Source organism: Micropterus salmoides, unplaced genomic scaffold (genome assembly GCF_014851395.1).
Source record: "Micropterus salmoides isolate LMB-PRFRI ecotype aquatic unplaced genomic scaffold, ASM1485139v1 Ms_hic_scaffold_19, whole genome shotgun sequence".
Lineage (NCBI taxonomy): Eukaryota > Metazoa > Chordata > Actinopteri > Centrarchiformes > Centrarchidae > Micropterus > Micropterus salmoides.
In genome coordinates, this window is record NW_024041039.1 from 32329828 (window position 1) to 32349685 (window position 19858).

General features: G+C 42.0%; 1 protein-coding gene across 1 annotated transcript in view; it reads left to right on the forward strand.

The window, feature by feature from the left end:
* LOC119911008 (mitogen-activated protein kinase kinase kinase 7-like) overlaps positions 1-19858 on the forward strand; it is a 46898-nt gene continuing 27040 nt past the window's right edge. The window contains exons 1-3 of the mRNA XM_038729901.1: positions 1-444; positions 13025-13135; positions 18944-19009. Coding sequence (XP_038585829.1) covers positions 379-444; positions 13025-13135; positions 18944-19009 — 243 coding nt within the window. The 5' untranslated portion in view covers positions 1-378. The remainder of the gene's footprint in view (positions 445-13024; positions 13136-18943; positions 19010-19858) is intronic.

Consider the following 19858-nt stretch of genomic DNA (forward strand, 5'->3'; position numbering starts at 1 on the left):
GAAACAAAACAGAGCTACATTCAAGATCGCGCCCAGGCACAGCGAGTGTATGATAACGCCATCCTCCTCATTCTACAACTAAGAATTTACACCACAGATCACAGGCTGAGGATGAAGTCTGCACGGTAGTCTTAAATTAATCAAATAACCATTTGTCGTGTCAGAAATGCTGTGCTGCGTCCCTCTCTGCGCGCGGAGTGTTCACGAACGCCCAGCCCAAGGCGAGCTGCTGCTGCCTACTTCCTGGATCCACAGCAACAGATGAACAGGCTGGTTGGCAGGAGCTTTTCATTCTGTCCTGGTTAACCACAAGAAAAGCTTCGGGTTTTCACTCCAACATCGTCGGCTTGTGTTGAGGAGTGTCGCCGCTCTGCCGCGATGGTGGAGACTCCAGTTGGCTGTCTGTTCGAAGACATCCAGTACGAAGACATCGAAGTTGAAGCGGTAAACTTACTAACAGCAGCTCAGCATAGGGAATTAACGTCAGCTCTGCATGGGGGGTGGGTTAGGGGTAACGTTAGAGTTTAAACGCAGTTGGGCATTCTTTGTATCCATGAGTGAGGCTGAGGTAAAGACAGCCTGGAAGTTACCTGCACTGTGAGAGTGGAACACTGAGGTCTGAACGAACAATGAAACACTGTACTAGTGGAAAACTTAAACGCATCTTGTCAAGCACAGCAAGGCCCCAGCTTTTAGAAGGGCAGAGGAGTCGTAACATGTGCACAGGAACTCAGTTGTAGCTACTTGCAAACGTGCAGAAGTCATATTTAGTTTGCTGTTAAGGCAGGAAAAGTGAGAGCCTTTAAACCCAAACAAAACACCAGACTTGTCCTGTTTACCACTGCCAGATTCATCTGCTTGGGGGGGCTGTGTAAAAAGGTACTCTGATAAAAGTAAAAAGTAGGTCAGTTAACTCTGAGGAGGGGGTGGTGGCGATGTGTTATATGATAGAACTATTGCATTAAAGGCCACCCCTAGGCTACAAAATGAACAGGATAAACATTACACTAGTGAAATAACATCACCTTTCTATGGTGTGAAGGGCAGAAGGACCAGATGCAAGGGCGGTAGATTTAAGTCCACAGAAATGAGGGAACTATCTTAAGGGTTAAGGGTGATTTTGGAATTTGTTAATGCTTGTGAATGATAACAATTCGTCAGAGATGCTGGCAGTTAGTCATGACAGAAGGTCAGTCATACTGAATACTGCGCAATATTCATTCTTTTCATATTCATTTGAATGGCTAGTATAACTTTTGTCTAATAGTTACGACTTTACTGATGAACCACACATCTGCAGAAGAACATTTGGCTTCAGGATCAGCCCTGAACTCACACCTCTGTCCATATTCACGCTCCCTCGCGCACTGTGAGGATGTTATTCCCTGCTGTTTCTACACTGGATTCACTTAATTAGAAATCTGCTGCAGGTGGCCCATTTGAACCACGCACATGTGTGCAATTCCAGTGCCTTAATTTCTTCCACCACAACCACGTTCCTTCTGCACAACTGTCTGGTGAATAAGGAGTTCTGTTCAATCAGAATAGTATACAAAAATAAAAGATAGTTGTAAAGAAAACACAAGAAATGTATACAGTACATGTGAAAAATGCAAACTCAGTGTACCTACCATTGTCTACTATTGGTTTTGGTAGACAATGGTTGACAAACAACAAACATTCAACAAATCATGGAATCTGTCAAAACGTTGATGCAGTTTAAAAAATCAGTTTAAGTTTTTTGCCCACAGCACTTAAGCCAAACGAACAGAAAAATGATGGTTGGTGGTTTGGTGTTTACAGGCTGCCTCTGTCCTCTCTGTTGGTGTTTCAGCGAGGGCGGGGCTTAGCACTCCACACACATACACACAGACACACATGCCGTCATATCGAAGACGGCGCGCTAGCAAGAGCTCATCACTTCAACTAACTCTCAGAAGTGAAACCACATCAGCAGATGAAAGACGTGAACTCGTAGACTTTGTGGCTGTGTGGGCAGAGTCAGTTGTTAGACAAAATCAAAAAGATATGTCTGGTCAGGCTTTGTAAACAAGGAGGAGTTTATTTCTGACCTTAGTCAGAGTATTTTCCTATTAACTGAAACTCTGCTGTCTGAGATTCCTCAGGTCTGACAGCTCTGAGGGGGATTAGCTTAGTTTAGAGAATGACAAATGTCTCTTAGGCAAACAACAGAACAACTAACTTATTAACAACAGTTTAATGGGCCATCTTGTTTAATACTTTAGTGATGTTGAAAGAGGAGATCACTCCAGGTTCTTTACAGAGGACAGTGTGTCGTACCTGCAGATGCTTGGCTCTTTCTTTAGCACCGATCTGTACCGGCACTTTCATATGGGCTTGCTTGTATCCTTTGCCAACTTCCAATCACAAGTGTTGAGTTCTAGCAAATCACAGAACAGTAGAGCGGGACTTGTTGAAAAAAATAAGTGATTCAAACGGAGCGAATGAGACGCGAAGAAAGCGCTGTGAGTGACAGGAGGCGGGGCTGTGTGGGTGCTGCAGCGGTGTGTTTATCAACTCACTGTCGGGGAGAAGAGAAGCACATTTTCAGGATCAATACTGTGGAAAATGAATTTTAAAACCGTTTCAAATATTCAGAATCTATGTATCAAAAAATATTTTTGACAACACTAGTTTCTATATTGCATGATACATCAACTTGATTACACAGTCTTTCTGATGAGTAAATATGTGGTAAAAATGTAAATAAGATGTGTATATATGTAAAAAAAGAGGAACGGAGAGAGTGATGAGCCTCAACAGGTCATTATTAGAGCACCGCGTCTACAACTAACATGCCAGCTCTGCGACTCTTGTAGTTTTGGGGAAACACTGAAACTGCGAACTAAAGCATTACTACACTACCCACACACTAACCCACTCTAAGGCAAACTATTAGCGAGCTAGAAAAACAATGATGAAAACTATTCTAAGAGGAGAGTCTACACGGTGGCCTGAGGGCCGTTTTGGCCTGCCGTTAAACTTGACCAGTGGCAGCGATTAAATATAGTTGTTTTTTTTTTTCCAACGTGTCCGTGTCTCTCTCTCTCTGTTTCTTTGCCAAATATACATTAACAAGCGTCGGTGTTAAGAACTTCCACGCAGCTGACCATAGGGGTGGGCAATATGGCAAAAATATAATATCACAATTTATGTCAGGCAGGATCACGATTCATTTTCCTGTTGGTTTTTATGACTATTTTGCAAGTTATTGGTTTAAAAAAGAAAAATAACACTACTTTATTAATCATGAAAACTGGCAACTAAAACTGTTGACTAATGATTTATTCAAACAAAGAAATTATTAATTTTGTCCATTTTAAAGATTTAAATTTTCCCATGAATTAATGTGCTATTTGCTTCTGCATGAAAAGACAGACAGGGAGGGGCGTTTACAGTAGCCAATAGCGCTGAATGTGCGTTACCCCATGCAGACTCTTTTTGGACTGGTTCAGCTCTCTGTGAGCCAACACTGCAGCAGACAGGGAATACAGGACTGAGATGGTTTGCTTGCCGGGTTTGGCTCTTGGCCCCCCCGAGGCTGCCTCAGCTAATAAAGGACAGCTAGCAGCACAGCTAACTGAGCTAACTAGCTACAGATACAATCAGATACAGTCAGCGGGTTAGAATAAGTAAATGTATCTGTATATCAGCAAACTCTGTAAATCACCTCGGTACTATATTCCCTGTTAATTCCCTGTCTCTGTGTTCGGTCCCGTTCACGCCACATTCAGTGGGAGGCTGCTGAGCGCTGGTTCTGGTGCCCAGTCCGGCGCCGCTCACTAAGGTTATCCTGGCCTGAACACCAGTGCTTGAGTAGAGGTTTAACGTTAACCACAGTACACTCCCCAGGTGGCCCGAGCTCCCAGTCTGGGCTGAATCAGCTATGACCAGTAGGCTAACTGAGCTAATTATATAAAGGCAGCTTGTTAGCCGCTACTTTGGTAACAAGTAACATTTCTGTACATGGGCAAACTCCATAAATCATAGAGAGTTGAGGCAAAGCAGCCGGGGGACACAGGGAACTTAAATGTTAATTTTATGACGCCCAACACACATGGGTATGTGTTCAGTAAAGGCAATGATATATATATATATATATATATATATCAAACAAACATTTTAGCACGATTGTAACGATCTCTCTGAAAAGGCAGATCGTGGAGACATTATATTCATTTACGATCTAATATCGTAATACCTCCCACCGTTAGTTGACCACATATTTTAGCGTCTGTGTGCGTCTAACTGTGCATTCAAATCCAAACGTGCACCGCTTTCCTGGTGGGGGTTTTATCGCTGGACTACTACAGAGTGTTCACACACAACGCGATAATGCGAATAAACACAACCCACGATTACTACAGTGCTGTGAAACCAAAGTAAAGTCTTTGCTGTGATTTAATTGCAATAAACGGATCAAACTGATGCCGAAATAACTACAACATGATGCAGATTTGTTAAACATATGAATTCATGCTTTGTCAGGTCTGTCAGCAAGACAGCAGGACAACAACTTTGAAAACTCTGTTCAGATACTTTAATGTACTTTAATGGTCAGTCCCAAATGTTTGTATTTTGTTATGTGGATAATGTTCTTCCCAGAGAACATAGTTGCCGAGTGTACCTAGTTTGGTACCCATTACATCAACAAATAGGGTTAGTCTACAAAATTAGTGGTCTGGTGGTTTGTGTGAACAGGGTGGTCAAGGACGGAGTCAAATTCCTGGCCTTAATAATTGTTCCAGTGCGCCTCTGGCTGAGGGAGTTTACATGGCTTAGATCTAGCAAAAACACCAATACTATGTGCAGTATCAGCTATACTACATATGGTCCACACCATGCGGAGAAAACAAAGTTTGCTGAGGCAACTGGCACTGCACAGTTTAAACACTATCTAAATTAAGCACAACAACAGCTTAAAAGATAAAATGGATACACAAATGGAACAACATTCTCACTTCCAGTATGTGCATTTGTTAAGCACCATTCAATTACAATGGGACTGTGAACTGAAATAAAACAGCACAGTAGATTCTGTGTTTATTACCAAAGCCTTGATCAATAATACAGTTAGACATACATGTGGAAAATGTAAAAAACTGTGTTGCGGGTCAATTTATGGTGTGTGCCCCTACATTTTCTGCTTGAACCCCTAAAATTTTAAGGGTACAGTGCTCCTAGTAAAAAAAAGTTAGTCTGGAGCCCTGAACAGGGCTGAACTCGCCTCTCCCTGATGAGCCGCTGCTTCTGGTGAGTGTAGGGAGTGTGTGGCTGAGCGAGAGAGAGCGAAAAGGTGAGCAGTGGAGTTTAGCAGTAAATGTATGGTGTAGGTTACTGTTTGGCTGCAGCTAAAACTCCAGTATTTGACGCTGGTTATGTTGTCCACTACAACACATCAGCGCAACACAGCATCTCTGTATCAGTTTAACAGAAAGAGGAGTGTCTGTATTTTGATGGTACTGAAAGTCATACCATCGAGATTTCTAAATACTAGGATTGTAACTATTCACCAAATCCACGTTTCGGTTCAGACCTCGATTTTTTTTAACCACAGTTCTGTTCATTCCATTCACTTTTTTTCCCCCATGTTTTTGTTGGGGGGGGGAGGGGGGGTGCATTATTATTATTATTATTATTATTATTATTATTATAATATTCCATCTTGGATTAATTAAGTAGTTGTAGTAGTAGTCGAAGTTGCAGGCATGATCATTCAAAATAGTCGTGTGACACTCACAGTTGGAAGACAGCAACATTGGTTAAAGGTGAAATATTTACAAAATATAGGCCTACAACATGTATTAACTTTAAATACAGTGTTTTCAACATATACTTTACAGACAGAGATGTTATCTTGTATTGCGTGGACACGGTGGAAATTTTACATTAAGGAGTGACAGTGAACGCAACACAGCAGATGTCATTCACTAACATTAGTTTTGGTTTTGATCCACATAAGCCGCACTTGAAAACTGTATCACGGGTGAGTTTATTAAACACAGCAACTTTATGAAACGTAATGCTGATAGAGAAAGTCAGTAGAGGCACATACAGGGAGAGAGAGACAGAAAGAGGTGGAGACGGCCGGCATGTTTGTAGTGAGAGACCTGTGGCCTGTACTACAAAGGGAGTTCAACCTACTCATAGTTAACTCTGGGTTATCAGGCAAACTCAGGGTTGACAAACTCTGACCGCCTACACTGGAGTTCAGCGGTACTACGAAGGTGGATAAGATGTCGGTTGAGTCTGTTAACTTAATTGGAGTTGGTGCGCGTTCACATAAAAGTTGGGTGTCAACGGCGCATGCTCGGTATTTTCCCCAGAAGAATGCACATGGATTGTGTCGGGATATGAGGAGTTTAAAGACACGTTATAGTTAGTTAGTTAGTTAGTTAGTTAAGCCTTTAAATTCCCATAGGAACATAGGCCAACGACGAAGCTCTTCCATCCTCTCCGGTCTTGCGCCCTCCCTCTCCAGATGTTGCCACGTCAGCCCTTCTTTCTTCCTCCTGTTCTGTGGTTCTTCTCCAGGTGGTTCTCGGTCTGCCTCTCTTCCTCCTGCCCTGTGGGTTCCATGTCAGTGCCTGTTTAGTGATTGATTTCTTTCTCCTGAGTGTGTGCTCTATCCACTTCCATTTCCTCCTCCGAATTTGCATTTCTATTGGGTCTTGTTTGGTGAGTTCCCACATGTTGGCCTTAGAGATGATGTTGGGTCAGTATATTCCTAGAAGGCATCTGAGGCACCGGTTGGTGAAGGTATGCAGCTTATTAAGTATGGTGGTGGTAATTCTCCAGGTTTCAGAGCCATAAAGTAGAGTGTTTTTTACGTTTGAGTTGAAGATTTGCAGTGTGGTCTTGAGTGACAGGTTTTTTGCCTTCCAAATATTGTTTAGCATGTTGAATGTTGTCCTTGCTTTTCCGATCCTGGCTTGGTCCTCCGTGCCACCATCCCTTGAGATGATGCTACTGAGGTATGTGAAGCTGTTTACATCCTCTAGTGCATTTTGATCCATGGTTATGGGTGTGCTGTTCTTGCTGTTGACACGCAATACTTTGGTTTTTGATGAGTTTATTTTGAGACCGAGCAGAGCAGCTGTTTCCACCAGTTTTCCAGATTTTTCCTGCATCTGTTGGTATGTGTGAGCCAGTAATGCCAGATCATCAGCGAAATCGAGATCTTCTAGCTGCTTGGTCAAGCTCCACTGTATGCCGGTTCGTCTATTGTTGGTTGTTTCTTTCATCACCCAGTCTATGCAAAGGAGGAAAAGATAGGGTGAGAGCAGGCACCCTTGCCGCACACCAGTCAGGACCTCAAATGTCTCCGATATACATCCTTCATGGAGGACTTGACATCTCGTCCCTTGGTAGGTGCTCCTTACGATGTTAATGATCTTTTCTGGGATCCCATAATGAGCCATCAGTTTCCACAGACTTTCCCTATCTACACTGTCAAAGGCTTTTGTAAAATCTATGAAATTCACATAAATAGGCGAATTCCATTCGATGGATTGTTCAGCAATACTCCTGAGGGTGGCAATTTAGTCTCCACAGGATCTGTTGTGACAGAAAGACACGTTAAAGACTAAATCTAATATCGTGGCAGCCGACAAAGCCAGGGAGGCTTGTTGGCATCGAGTAAATTCGTTGCCTAATTATCTTCCCAGTGTTCTTATTGTAGTTCAATTTCTGATTTGTTCTGGTAACTTAACTTTCATCTAGGATTTGGACACGTAAAATAGTCAAAATCTCTCTCTCTAAATATGTGAAAACACTTTAGGATAATTCAATCATAGCCTACAAATGGGCTACATCTCAGAAACTGTCCCTTTATTTAATTAAGTTCTCCTCCCTAAAGTCACAGAGGCTGCAGGGCTCGCTGTGTGAATGTATGAATGCTGATGTGTACAGAATAACTTCATTTCAGCTGCAACTGCAGTGGAACAAGTCAGGATGAAATCTAAAAGTAGGCTATTTTATCACATGGTATTAATATTGTACTTCTCATCATTAACACTGAGTACAGATGTGGTGTGTAGTCCATGTATGCAGGGTAACCTCGAGTTAACCATGAACAAAACCTGCTCAGAGCAGTTTAGAGATGCAGCGTAAATTGCCATGGCAACAGACCTCAGGTAACACCTATTCATCTTTCGTAGTACGCGTTAATTGGTAAGTTACACCCGACGTCTCCAAGTTACTCCTGAAGTTACCTGGATAAGCCAGTTACCTCGCTTTGTAGTACAGGCCACAGAGGTGCAGGCGTGGTGCGTGTTACTGTGGGGAGAGGAGGAGCAGATTCAAGTAGTAAATAAACACTAAACTAAGGTGGAAAATGACCTAGAATAACTTACTATCAATACAAATACGATATACACCGCTACCACCCCCAGCAGCCACCGCCACAGTTACACTGTTAATGAGAGCACAACAGTCCAGGGAGCGGGTGTGTCGGTTCTGTCTCTCATGACATGAGACCATGGACTTTTGTGTTGTGGTTTTGGTCTGTGGGTTGAGGATTTTAGTCATCTGACATGGATCTTAAGCTAGACGACTATACAAGCTGCATCAACACTACTGATCACAACAACGCTCCGGCGGGTATGCTAGATGAGACAACTCTGCCCCATGAGGACTGCACACTCCTTAAGAAAGCGAACAAAAAGACTTCTGACCTTAAGGAAGACATCCGACGACTTTCAGAGGAACTCGAAAAGAAAGATTCCCTGCTGACTGGCTTTATGGATGTGGCTTCAGTAAAAGCCAAACAGACATCCAGGAAACCGTGCTCTGGGACCCCTCTACCCTTCCACGGCTTTGCTCCTGCTCGACACCGAATCACCAGTCGACTGGGGCTAAATTGGTGGTCCGTGGTTGCAGGAGAGAGGCTTGGGCTGCCACTCCTCCGCACATCCATCTCTCCGACCATTTAACAACTTAACGGCTTTGAGACTCCCTGATACGGATCCCTTTCCTTTCTTACCGACACTGCTGGATCTCTTCTACTGGCTGCATCTTCTGCACTGCCAGCTAACGGCGCTGGGCCTTATCAGCGGCCGTCTTCCCGGTCAAAGACCTCCACTTCCCGGAGGCTGTGCTCAGACGCTCTGGAGGCCGTCTCTACCCTGCACCAGCGGGTAGCCCTTCTCTCAGGTCTGTTACTGCTCCCCCAACACAACACTTGCTCAGACACCCCATCCTCAGTCTGTGCACAGTGTGGAAGCAGATTCTGCTCAGTCCTGCTCTGGATCCCCTTTTCTTCCCAACCACACTAATAATTGGTGACTCCATATCCAGAAACATCCGTTTCTTTAACGCTACCACTCACTGTTTCCCCGGTGCCACCACGGCTGACATTTTAAAAAATCTCCAGGACCTAATGCCGTCTCTCCCGTCCTCCATCATAAGAGTGATAGTCCATGTGGGAACAAATGACACAGCTCTTCAGCAGTCTGAGCTGACAAAATCAGATTTTAACCATCTTTTTAACTTTTAAAAGCAGTGTGGAAAGTCCGTTTTTATCTCTGGTCCCATTCCCACAGTTGGTCGCGGTGCCGGCCGCTTCAGTAGAATCCTTGGCCTCCACGACTGGCTCCAGTCCGCCTGCAGGGCTCACGGTGTGTGTTATGTCGATAACTTTAATATCCGAAAAGTGCAAATCCCACACAGAAATCCTAATAATCTATTAAGGATTAAGACAAATGCACCAACTCTAGCACCTAGAATGAATACCACTCCTTAATGTGAGATCGCTTTCAAGTAAGACTTATTTTAAATGATTTTATTTTGTCTGCAAATCTAGAACTTTTGTTTTAATCTGAATCCTTGTTGCAAACTAAAGACCATAGCCAGCTAGCTGAACTGTGTCATCAGTATAATTGTTTCAGCAAACTCAGGGTCAGTGGTCGTGGTGGTGGGCTAGTGAGCGTGCACAGGAAAAATTTTATGTCATCAAGTACGCTGTGATGAATTTGCCTTTTTTGAAGCTCTCATTTTTAAACTTGGAGGCCTGCAATATTGTAGTCATATTTGTTATAATTTATCGCCCCCCAAGACTGCCTGGAGGATTTTTATCAGAACTTCCTGAACTTTTATCTACTCTGGTTTTAAACTATGACAGAATTGTTTGATTTAATATTCATGTTGATGACCACACCAATGTTCATGCAACTGACTTTTTAAATATGGCCACTTCTTTTAACTTTAAGCAACATGTCAAAGGGCAAACACATAACCAAGTGTCAGCATTTCCTCTGTGGACTTACTGGACATGACCGTATCTGACCACAAATGTGTAGTTTTTAACCGTACTGCCTCACCAAGCTCTGTGTGTTCTTGCACCCTTAATGAACAAAGCGTTCAAAGGTACATGCTTTCAGAGCCAAAGCCAACACCTGTCTGATTCCAACACCAACAATCTGGTCGATCACTTCAATCATATCTGCTTGTCGTCACTAAATATTACTGCTCCTCTAAAGGTTAGGCCTACGTCTAAAGCTAGTAAGCAACCCTGGATAAATGACAGCATTCGCAGCCTAAAAAGGGAATGCAGGAAAGCAGAGCGCAGATGGAAAAAATCCAGTCTCCAAGTCCATTACCTCAGTCTGAAGGATTTATTAAGTAACTACAATAACATGGTTAAGGATGCGAGAACACACTATTTTTCTGAACTCATTACTACACATAAACACAATCCCAGGTTTCTGTTTAAGACTGTGGATCAGCTGGTAAACCCAACCCCTCCTTGTGCCTCAGCTGGAAGTAATGATGACTGTGAATTGTTTTTATCTTATTTTACCAATAAGGTGGTGTCAATCAGAGCCTCTATTACCCCCACGGCCACTTACTCAGAGGTTCCTCACCAGCAACAAGAGAGTTTTAACCAGTTTTATCCCATCGACTTGTCTGAGCTTTTAAAAACAGTATCACAAATGAGAGTGTCCTCCAGCCCACTTGATGTAATACCTACAAAGTTTTTACTGAAAGTAATAGATTCTGTCGGGCCCCATATGATATTTGTTTTCAACAGCTCCCTATCTACTGGTTGTGTCCCTGATTATTTTAAAACAGCTTGCGTGAACCCACTTTTAAAGAAACCTGGTTTAGATCCCTCCCTCCCACATAATTTTAGACCAATTTCAAAACTGCCTTTTATTGCAAAGATTTCTAGAAAGAATTGTGTCCAAACAGCTGCTCACTGTACTGGAAAATAACAAAATATTTGATAAGTTTCAATCTGGTTTCAGGAAGTACCACAGCACTGAGACTGCCCTGCTTAAAGTCACCAATGACCTTTTAATGTCTGCTGATGAAGGTATGTGCTCAGTCCTGGTACTCCTGGACCTTAGCGCTGCTTTTGACACCATTGATCACAACATCATGTTAGACAGACTGAGGCACTGGGTGGGGATCTCTGGTACTGCCTTTTTGTCTTTACACTTGTTAAAGCACTTTTTTACTTGTTTTTGGAAAGTTCTCTACAAATAAAGATTATTATTATTATTGCAGATTAAATGCAGATGGAATCACTTCCTTAAATTTAACTACAGCACTGTCAGATAGACATCTAGTGTGTACTTTTTGCCTAATGACCTGTACACCAGGAATGGGAATGTAAAATGTATTAAATAGTGGTCAGATGAAAAGGGATTTTGTAAAAAGACTATTAAATGTTCAATTTCAATGCGATATGCCAGAACAAGGTCGAGGATGTGGTTAAGATAGTCAGTTTATGAATAGTTAATCTAAATCATCATCAACAATAATAACTTTATCTGTTTTAAGAACTAAACTTAATTTTTTTAAAAGTCATGCAAATTCAGAATACGGACCAGAACACCACAACACAGAGATGTGATGTTTAATTTAATTCTCCTATTTTTTTGTACTTTTGCAGCAGTGGAGATCATGTTTATTAGGTTTTTATGTACAGCTCCTCTTCTGTTTACCTTTGATTTAATTGATGTAAGTGGTCGGGGGGCAGACACAGTCACTATAGGTTTTGGGTGGGTAACTGCTCTAAATGAAGTGCAGAGAATCTTGTAAGATTGCAACATTTGTGTCCTGGTCTTAACCCTTGCATTTAGTATTTTAGCTAGACTCAGCATGCACTTGTTGGTCATGTAGTGTGTTAGATGTGGGTCACCTAGCATGCTTTTCTGGTGGTGCATTAAATCAGTGATTAAAGGTGGAGTAAGCAGTTATGGAGAAATCAAATTCCATGACAAATACCATGATTTATTCTTCTATGTTCTCACAGTTTATCGGGACTTTTTGATGTGACTTCTGTTTTCAGGCTTAGGGTAGGGTTTTGTAATGGATGCGACTTAAAATGTAATGTAAGGTGAATCTTTCAGAAAACCTTTGTTATTAATTACACCAGTGTCCGTGAGCGAGCATCATTCTGGGCATCGAATAGTGAAAACAGGCTAAAACAGTGAAACACTAGACGACATACACCAGGATCTGGCGCCTGCTGTCCTGCAATGCCGGCCGACAGCACCCTGCAAATGGCAAGACAGCCAATCTACCAGGAAGATAGCCATTTGTCCAAGTTAGCAAGCAGGCTAACATTAGCCAGCTAAAACCACAATATCACAATATAATTTAAATTAGCTTCGACTTTGTGTTGGACTTGACGTTAGCAGACTCTATTTCTAAGTTAGTGCTGTAAAGGCGCGAAAGAGAAGGCACTTGGGAGCATGCGTTAACATCACCGCCTTTAGAGTTTCCTGGAAAAAAAAAGCCTGGGTCCTTTACATAGAAATCAGTCCACAGGCTGTTGGAGGCACCTGAGGAAGTTGGGGGTCATTTTCTTAATACATGTAAATTCTTTCACATTCTTAGATTCCTTTTTTTAAGTAAAAGTAAAATGACTGATTTTTAAAAATAATCAAATTACACCAAAATACAACTTTGTTACAGTAATGAGAGTAAATGTAATTTATTACCTTCTCCCAAGTATTATGCTATGGTTTTATATTGTCGTGTTGTCTTTCTTCAGGCTGTTGGCAGAGGAACATTTGGAGTTGTCTTCAAGGCCATATGGAAAGGAAAGGATGTAGCAATCAAGACCATTGAGAGTGAGAATGAAAGGAACGCTTTCCTTGTTGAGGTACTGTAAACACCTTTTTGTTGTTCTGTTCTGTGCAGCATGAAATGTACAGCCAACAATATCCTGGCACTTTTATTTGAGATAGCTGTGCTGTCTTAAGCTTGAGTGAAGACAAATCATTGTTTTAATCATAAAAATTACAATTAAAAAGTTAAATTAATAAAAGAAAACAACTCTGAGCTTCTCCCGCTGGTAAACGACGCAGTTGTCTGTGCAGAATCCGGTCCGACTGCAGGTGTTGATTTGTCCAAAAGCAACAGGAAATTGTGTCTTTGCTTTGAATTTGTATGTAATCGCACCGTGCCCTACGCTCGCTTTGCGTTTGCTCTGAAAGCAGCATTAATCCCCTTATCTTCGGTAACTGTAGAATGTTCCCACAGCCTGCTGGGTATAAGGTGTAGCCCTTTAACTTAAAATATAAAATTTGAATAAGAATAATAATAACAAAGTTTGTTCTTACTAAGGCAAGGTATTGTTTTTTTTGTCATTAATCAATGTTTGTCAGATTTTGTAACAACACTGTCATTAGCAATAACCAGATAATACCTTATTTTGAATAGTTTGAGTAATTTAAGAACATGTTTTTCTACATTACCATTTTTCCCATTTTAAAAAAGAAGCTAAAGTTCTCAAAAGTTAAATTTTTCTAACCCCTTGATGCCTGAATTTATTTATAATAAAAAATAAATTACATGTGATGCAAATAAATAAATAGTGACAACAGGCATAAACGAGAAACCAGTGCATGCAAAAGGTTCCCAGGTACGTATTGAACATGCGCAAACAGGCACTAATATTATCATTTTCCCCATATGTATGTGTTATTAGGGTAAAAATTTAAATGAAAATGCAATCATCCAATTTTCATTATCACATACTTCTGTTGGCATTCTAGGACCATATTAAAATGAAAATGGAAACAGCATTTGACATTTCATTTTCAAAGGCTTGTTTGCAAAACAGCACCCCAAGTCTATTGCATTTACATGTCCATGTTCTCATGGTCTTTTTAGGTTAAAATTAAAATGCCATTTTCTAACTATGTGAAAATTAAAATGAGAACAGTTAATGTTAATGTGGGATTTCATTTTCATGCTTATTGATCATGATAATTTGAAATTAGTCCCCTATACGCTTCCATAGGATGACTTGTTTGTGGTGCACTTTAAAGTAACATTATGCGTTATTTTTTAGGGCTGGACCCAAATATTCGAACATTATAGTTTGTTTGGTAGGTATTCGATTGCCCATTTTGGGATTCGAATATTCAGGTTGTTTTGGGAGCCTTCCACATAGGGCTGAAACAATTCATCGATAAAATCGATTAATAAAATGGTTCGACACAAATTCTTTACATCGATGCTTCGTTTAATCCATGTAATTTTACAGCACAGTGTTTCGCAGGGACATTTATTACTGTTGCACATCACGCTTATGCTGTGAACATGACGTATAATGGCGCTTTTTGCAAAGTGGAAGAAGAGAGAGAGAAAAACGAGGGACAAAGAAGAAAGTGTCCAAAGTATGGGATTATTTCAAGCTAAAGAAAACAACAACTCTGTAATGTTACCATCCGTCCACCGTAAAACGAAACTTATGTCGCCTCGGCAACAGCACGACGGCACCTGAACAGAAAGCACCGGTGTTCTGCCAGCGGACCGCAGACAAGGTAACAGTAACAGCAACTTTAGCATTTAACTGAAATCATGATTGATTGTTGAGATGAAGGCCAGCCACAGTAAGCTACCATCCTCAAAATGTACACATACGTTTGTTGTTCTCCTTTTTGGCCCATGAGTTGTAACCTCACCGCCGCCAAGCAAAAGTACTTCTTAAACGACACATCGATGAATCGTTGAAATAATCTATGGAAGCTTCGAATACTAAAATCATTGTTCGCTGCAGCCCTACTTCCACAGCATTGAACATATTGCTCCAGTTCACATCAAAGGGAAAACAAAATGCCCAAGACCTCAGCTGTGTGGGAGCACTTTAAATTGAGTGATGACAACGGCAGTGTGGCAGTTATTGCATTTATTAACTTTACAATTGCTTAATTTCAGTAAAGATCAAAACAGTGAAATAAAATAAAGTAAACTGTAGGCTACAACATAATGAACACGATGAAATAATTATATTACTACTAGTGTGAAGAAGAACATTTAGTAGGCTAACGTAGACTAACCATGTTCCGTACACTTCACACAGCGCACTTCACTGTACTCCACTGACCACCACCTTGTTGTTGTTGAGAGCCTGACAAGCAGCCTGAAAGGACGTTATTACATGTACCAAATGTGAGTTATTAATTTAACAGAGAGGAAGTTATTTAAATTATTAATAAAGGTCAGGACATTTCATTTGTTTAAAACACAAGTTAATTACTGCTTTAATAAGCTCGAAGGCACGTGAGTTAAGCATGAACCATGTAAAATGATATTGAACAACATTACCATATCTTTTCTGCACGCATCTATTCTTCCACTCTGCCTCGCTCCTCCCCAGCTCATTATCCCATCCCTTCAACTCCACAATAAATATTCCTCTTTTATCCAAAACAACATTTTGGTAAATAACTTGCCGTTTTATTTAGCTTATGCTATAACAAAAAAAGAACAGAGCCCTCTCTCTTTTCTCTCTCATGTACCTCTAGTTACCTCTCCCCCATCTCACTCACTCAGGTTATTGCCAGAACTTCATTGGCATTCATCCTTCTTCCGCTCCGATCAATCTCTTTATTATATACTATCAAATATACAGTGCATACGGGAAGTATTCAAAGCACTTCACTTTTTCCACATTTTGTTATGGTACAGCCTCATTTCAAAATGGTTGAAATTCAATACCTTTAATACCCATAATGACAACATGAAAGAAGTTTGTTAGGACATCGGGGTGATTCACAGTGTGCGACCCAGTAGTCTCCCAGTCGTTTTGTTGCTGTGTTTTTTACAGTGTTTTAAACTGTTTTTACTATGTCGCATTTGTATGAAAGAAAGAACTTGTCAGTGCTCCAGTAATGCAGATTATGGGATTACACATGGAGCCTTTAGCACTTTTTTGCGTGTCAATGCTGCTTCTGGACTTTGCCAGTCACGCCGTAGCAGGACATGGTGTATACGGGAGAGTTAGCCTTGAGCTTTCCAGAACTCAGCCTTCGCTAGCAGCTAACTCCACCACCATGACGGAGGAAGAAAAGGAGAAAATCAGCAAGAGTGCTCTGCTGCGACCGTCACCGCTGCCCGGATACGTGTCTGGCTGACACAGATTCACCGTATCCTGTGGCTCCTGCAGTCCGCCATCCCCGAGGCTGTCAGGAAGGATCTGGTCGAAGCTCCGGTTAGCCGGTACGGGCTCTTCGGTCCTCATTTCCGCACACTGGTTGACACGATGCAGTCCACCGCCCAGGAGGCAGAGACCATCAGGCGTCACGTCGGCTGGGCCCAGCCTTCCTGTGGCCGACGCCCCGGCCCTTTTGGAGTTGGCCCCCCATGGTGGCTTTCCCCCACCTGCGACAGCGGCAGGGGCAGCGGAGTGGCTACACTTCATGGCCACCAGGGCACCTCATCAGCAGGCTTGACCACTCTCACAGCGCCACCCGGAGTGGCCCGTCTCCTGTTCCATGGACAGGTGGATGGACAGCTTGGTCTGCCGCGGCCACAGGCTGCAGTTCGCCTTCCCCCTTTCAGCCCTCTAAGCAGTGGGCCTCACTGGGCCTTGGTTCTCAGTGCTGAAGAAAAGGCACTATGGGAGCCGATGGCTGGGTCTCACCGTTGTGTGTGTGTGTGTGTGTGTGTGTGTGTGTGTGTATATAGGCCCACATTGTGGGTGGGCGTAGACAAAATTTATTAGTGCCACGTGAAGGGGTAAACCCAGTAGCGTTAGAGGGCTGCGCCTATACTCATAGAATTGTTATAACAGCAACGATAACTCTGAATCGGTATGTGCGTAGCAAGTGTTTGTTTGTCCGAGTGGCAGAAAGTGACGGTGAACGCGAGCGGAGGAAAATATTCTGGCAGTAAATGTAGCCTGCTGTGTCCGCTGTGTGTGTTAGCTTCTCAAGTCCAAGATAAGTCTGTCTGTGGTTTCTCCAACTGCTGGAAAAGTGAAAGTTTGCACTAGCTAACATCTCCCCTCCTCTTCAGACTGCGCAGCTGAGCAGTAAAGCTTATACAGTAGGCTATGTCTCTTTAGCTGCTATGTAACTTAACAGTAGCTAAATTTATAGAAAGTAACTGGTAGCTGTATTTTATCAGTACCTAATAGTCCAATGTTGAGATCATCAGGTACAAACATAGAATACACTGGTGTAGTCTACAGCTCTGTCCTGTAGCCTACAGAAAGGTACATCCTAAATTATTTTTCAGATGAGTCTGAAAAAGCGGTTGTTAGGAAAAGAAAGGATGGTGGTGACTAGAGGAGCTGAGGTCAGTAACTTAACGCAAATTAGGGATACAAACTAGTCCTTTTAAGTTAATGAGATGTTTCTTTTTTTGATTTTAATGTGCAAAAAAATGCACCTCAGAAGGGAGGTGGTTTCTCGTGTTGCCTAATTTTTATATTAATGTCTACAGATAAATGTCAGAAGCTGTAAAATGAAGACACAAAAGGCAAACATGAACAGTTGTATCTGTAATGATTCTGAGGTCATATTAACAGGGTTTTTAGGGGGTGATGCCCAAAACATGCTGTGCCATAAATGTAAAATCAGTGTAAAATAATGGCCCAATGTGATGATTGACTACCACGACTACCACCAAAACATCCATCTAAGCTCACATAAAACTATGGAAAACACTGATATTTTAAGCTATTGTAATGTGGATCGTGTTGGAGTTTTATATTCAGACATATTGCGCACTACACGTGCAATTTTTGTTTTCGCTTCACCTCCGCTGCTACAACTCCATCCTAGGGGAAACACTGCAAATCATGTCCAGTAAACTGAAGTTGCCACAGGTGGACTCAATCAAGTTGCATCTCAAGGATGATCAGTGGAAACTGGATTTTAAGAAAAAAAGTTTTCATAAATTTTTTTGAATAATGCTGTTAGTGAAGCGCTGTGAATACTTTCCGGATGCACTGTATATCTAGAGTTTGTGATATGACAGCCTGCTTATCAAAAGACGTCTAAACAATTGGCGTGGCGCAACTGTTCAAAGCGAGAATGACTGGAGAAGAGTAAATACTGGACTGGCTTTTACTCGTTGGCATGAACTAAAAGAGCTAAAAGGATGCTAGACAGATGCCGAGCTGGCCTACTTTCTGTTGGACTAGTTAGTAATACTGCTGTGTCTTGTGTTGTCGCTCTTGCATGATGTTTTTGCTGTGTTGGCAAAGTTGTCTACTCGATCAAAATCATCTTTTGGACCACTCAAAGCGCTTTTACACTACATCTGCATTCACCATTCATTCACAGAGCCAAATAGAAACTTACATTCACACACATTCAGACAATGGCGGAACAGCCACCCGGGGCAAATTCCGGGTTCAGTATCTTGCCCAAGGACACTTCGACATGCAGCCTGGAGGAGCCGGGTGTGAGAGACACAGGTTCATTTCCCATCTGTGACACTGTCCACCATCGTGTCCCTGATACTCGGGAGCGCACGCGGACCGATCCGAACCCTGCGGACGCGGACTACCTTCTGCAGTCAGCTGGCGGATCCACACATGTGCAATAGATTGGTTGTTGCACTGGTAGTGCTGTCTGCGCGGCGACAGATGTACATCATATCCTCCGATGTAAAACAGACAGAGTGAATAATATATGGTTTAATGTATTCACGTTTTGTTTTTTGTGAACAGCTTCGCCAGCTTTCCCGGGTGAATCATCCCAACATTGTTAAGCTGTATGGCTCTTGTGACAACCCAGTAAGTATACACACTGTGATTCTAATAGTTTGTTTATTGTCAAACATATCTGTGCCCTTCTCTTATGATGTGTAAGGAAAAGGACAAACCATCTCATGAATGAATTACAGAGCTCATACAATCCCTGCTACCTGCATGTGCTAATCCATCCTTTCACCCTTATTCTTTGTCTTTATAAATATATATATTTATTTCACGTGTAGGTTTGCGTCATTTCCCGTTTCACGTGTGTTTTCTTGACAAAACGTGGTTTGGTGACCAGCGTCGGGTGACAGAGCTCCTGTAGTGTTTGACCCCCTGTCACCGATCAGTAGTGTGAACGCCACAACGACTTCAAGACTCCCGTCACAAGACGGCAAGTTGTGTAGTCTGAACAGCACGGCCATCGGCCGACACTGAAAGTAGTGTAGTCTGCAGGAGCCTTAACATGAAATGTATCATTTATTTTAACATAAATCTATATATCCATTGAAATGTTTGTCCCTGTACTTGACAGCAAGGTTAGAAGTCCGAGAGGTAAGTGAGGATCGCAAACTGTATAAAAGATGTGGACATAACCTCCGGGTCTGAAAAGTGAAACCAATGCAGAAGTAACTTCATTCTTTCTAGTGGCCAGCATGGGCGACTGTACTGGTTGCAAAAAGAAGTGCGATTATATAGAAGTCTATTAGAAAATGAAGCTACTTCTCACCTCAGTAAACACACTCGGCATCACACCAGATATTTGGGGAATTTAGAAACAGTGTCTCTATTACCCATGGGCAGACTAAAAAAAATTATTTTAACAGGGTACCTGTAGGGTCTTAAAAGTATTAAAAAAGTTTTAAATTTAATATTCTAAAAATAAGG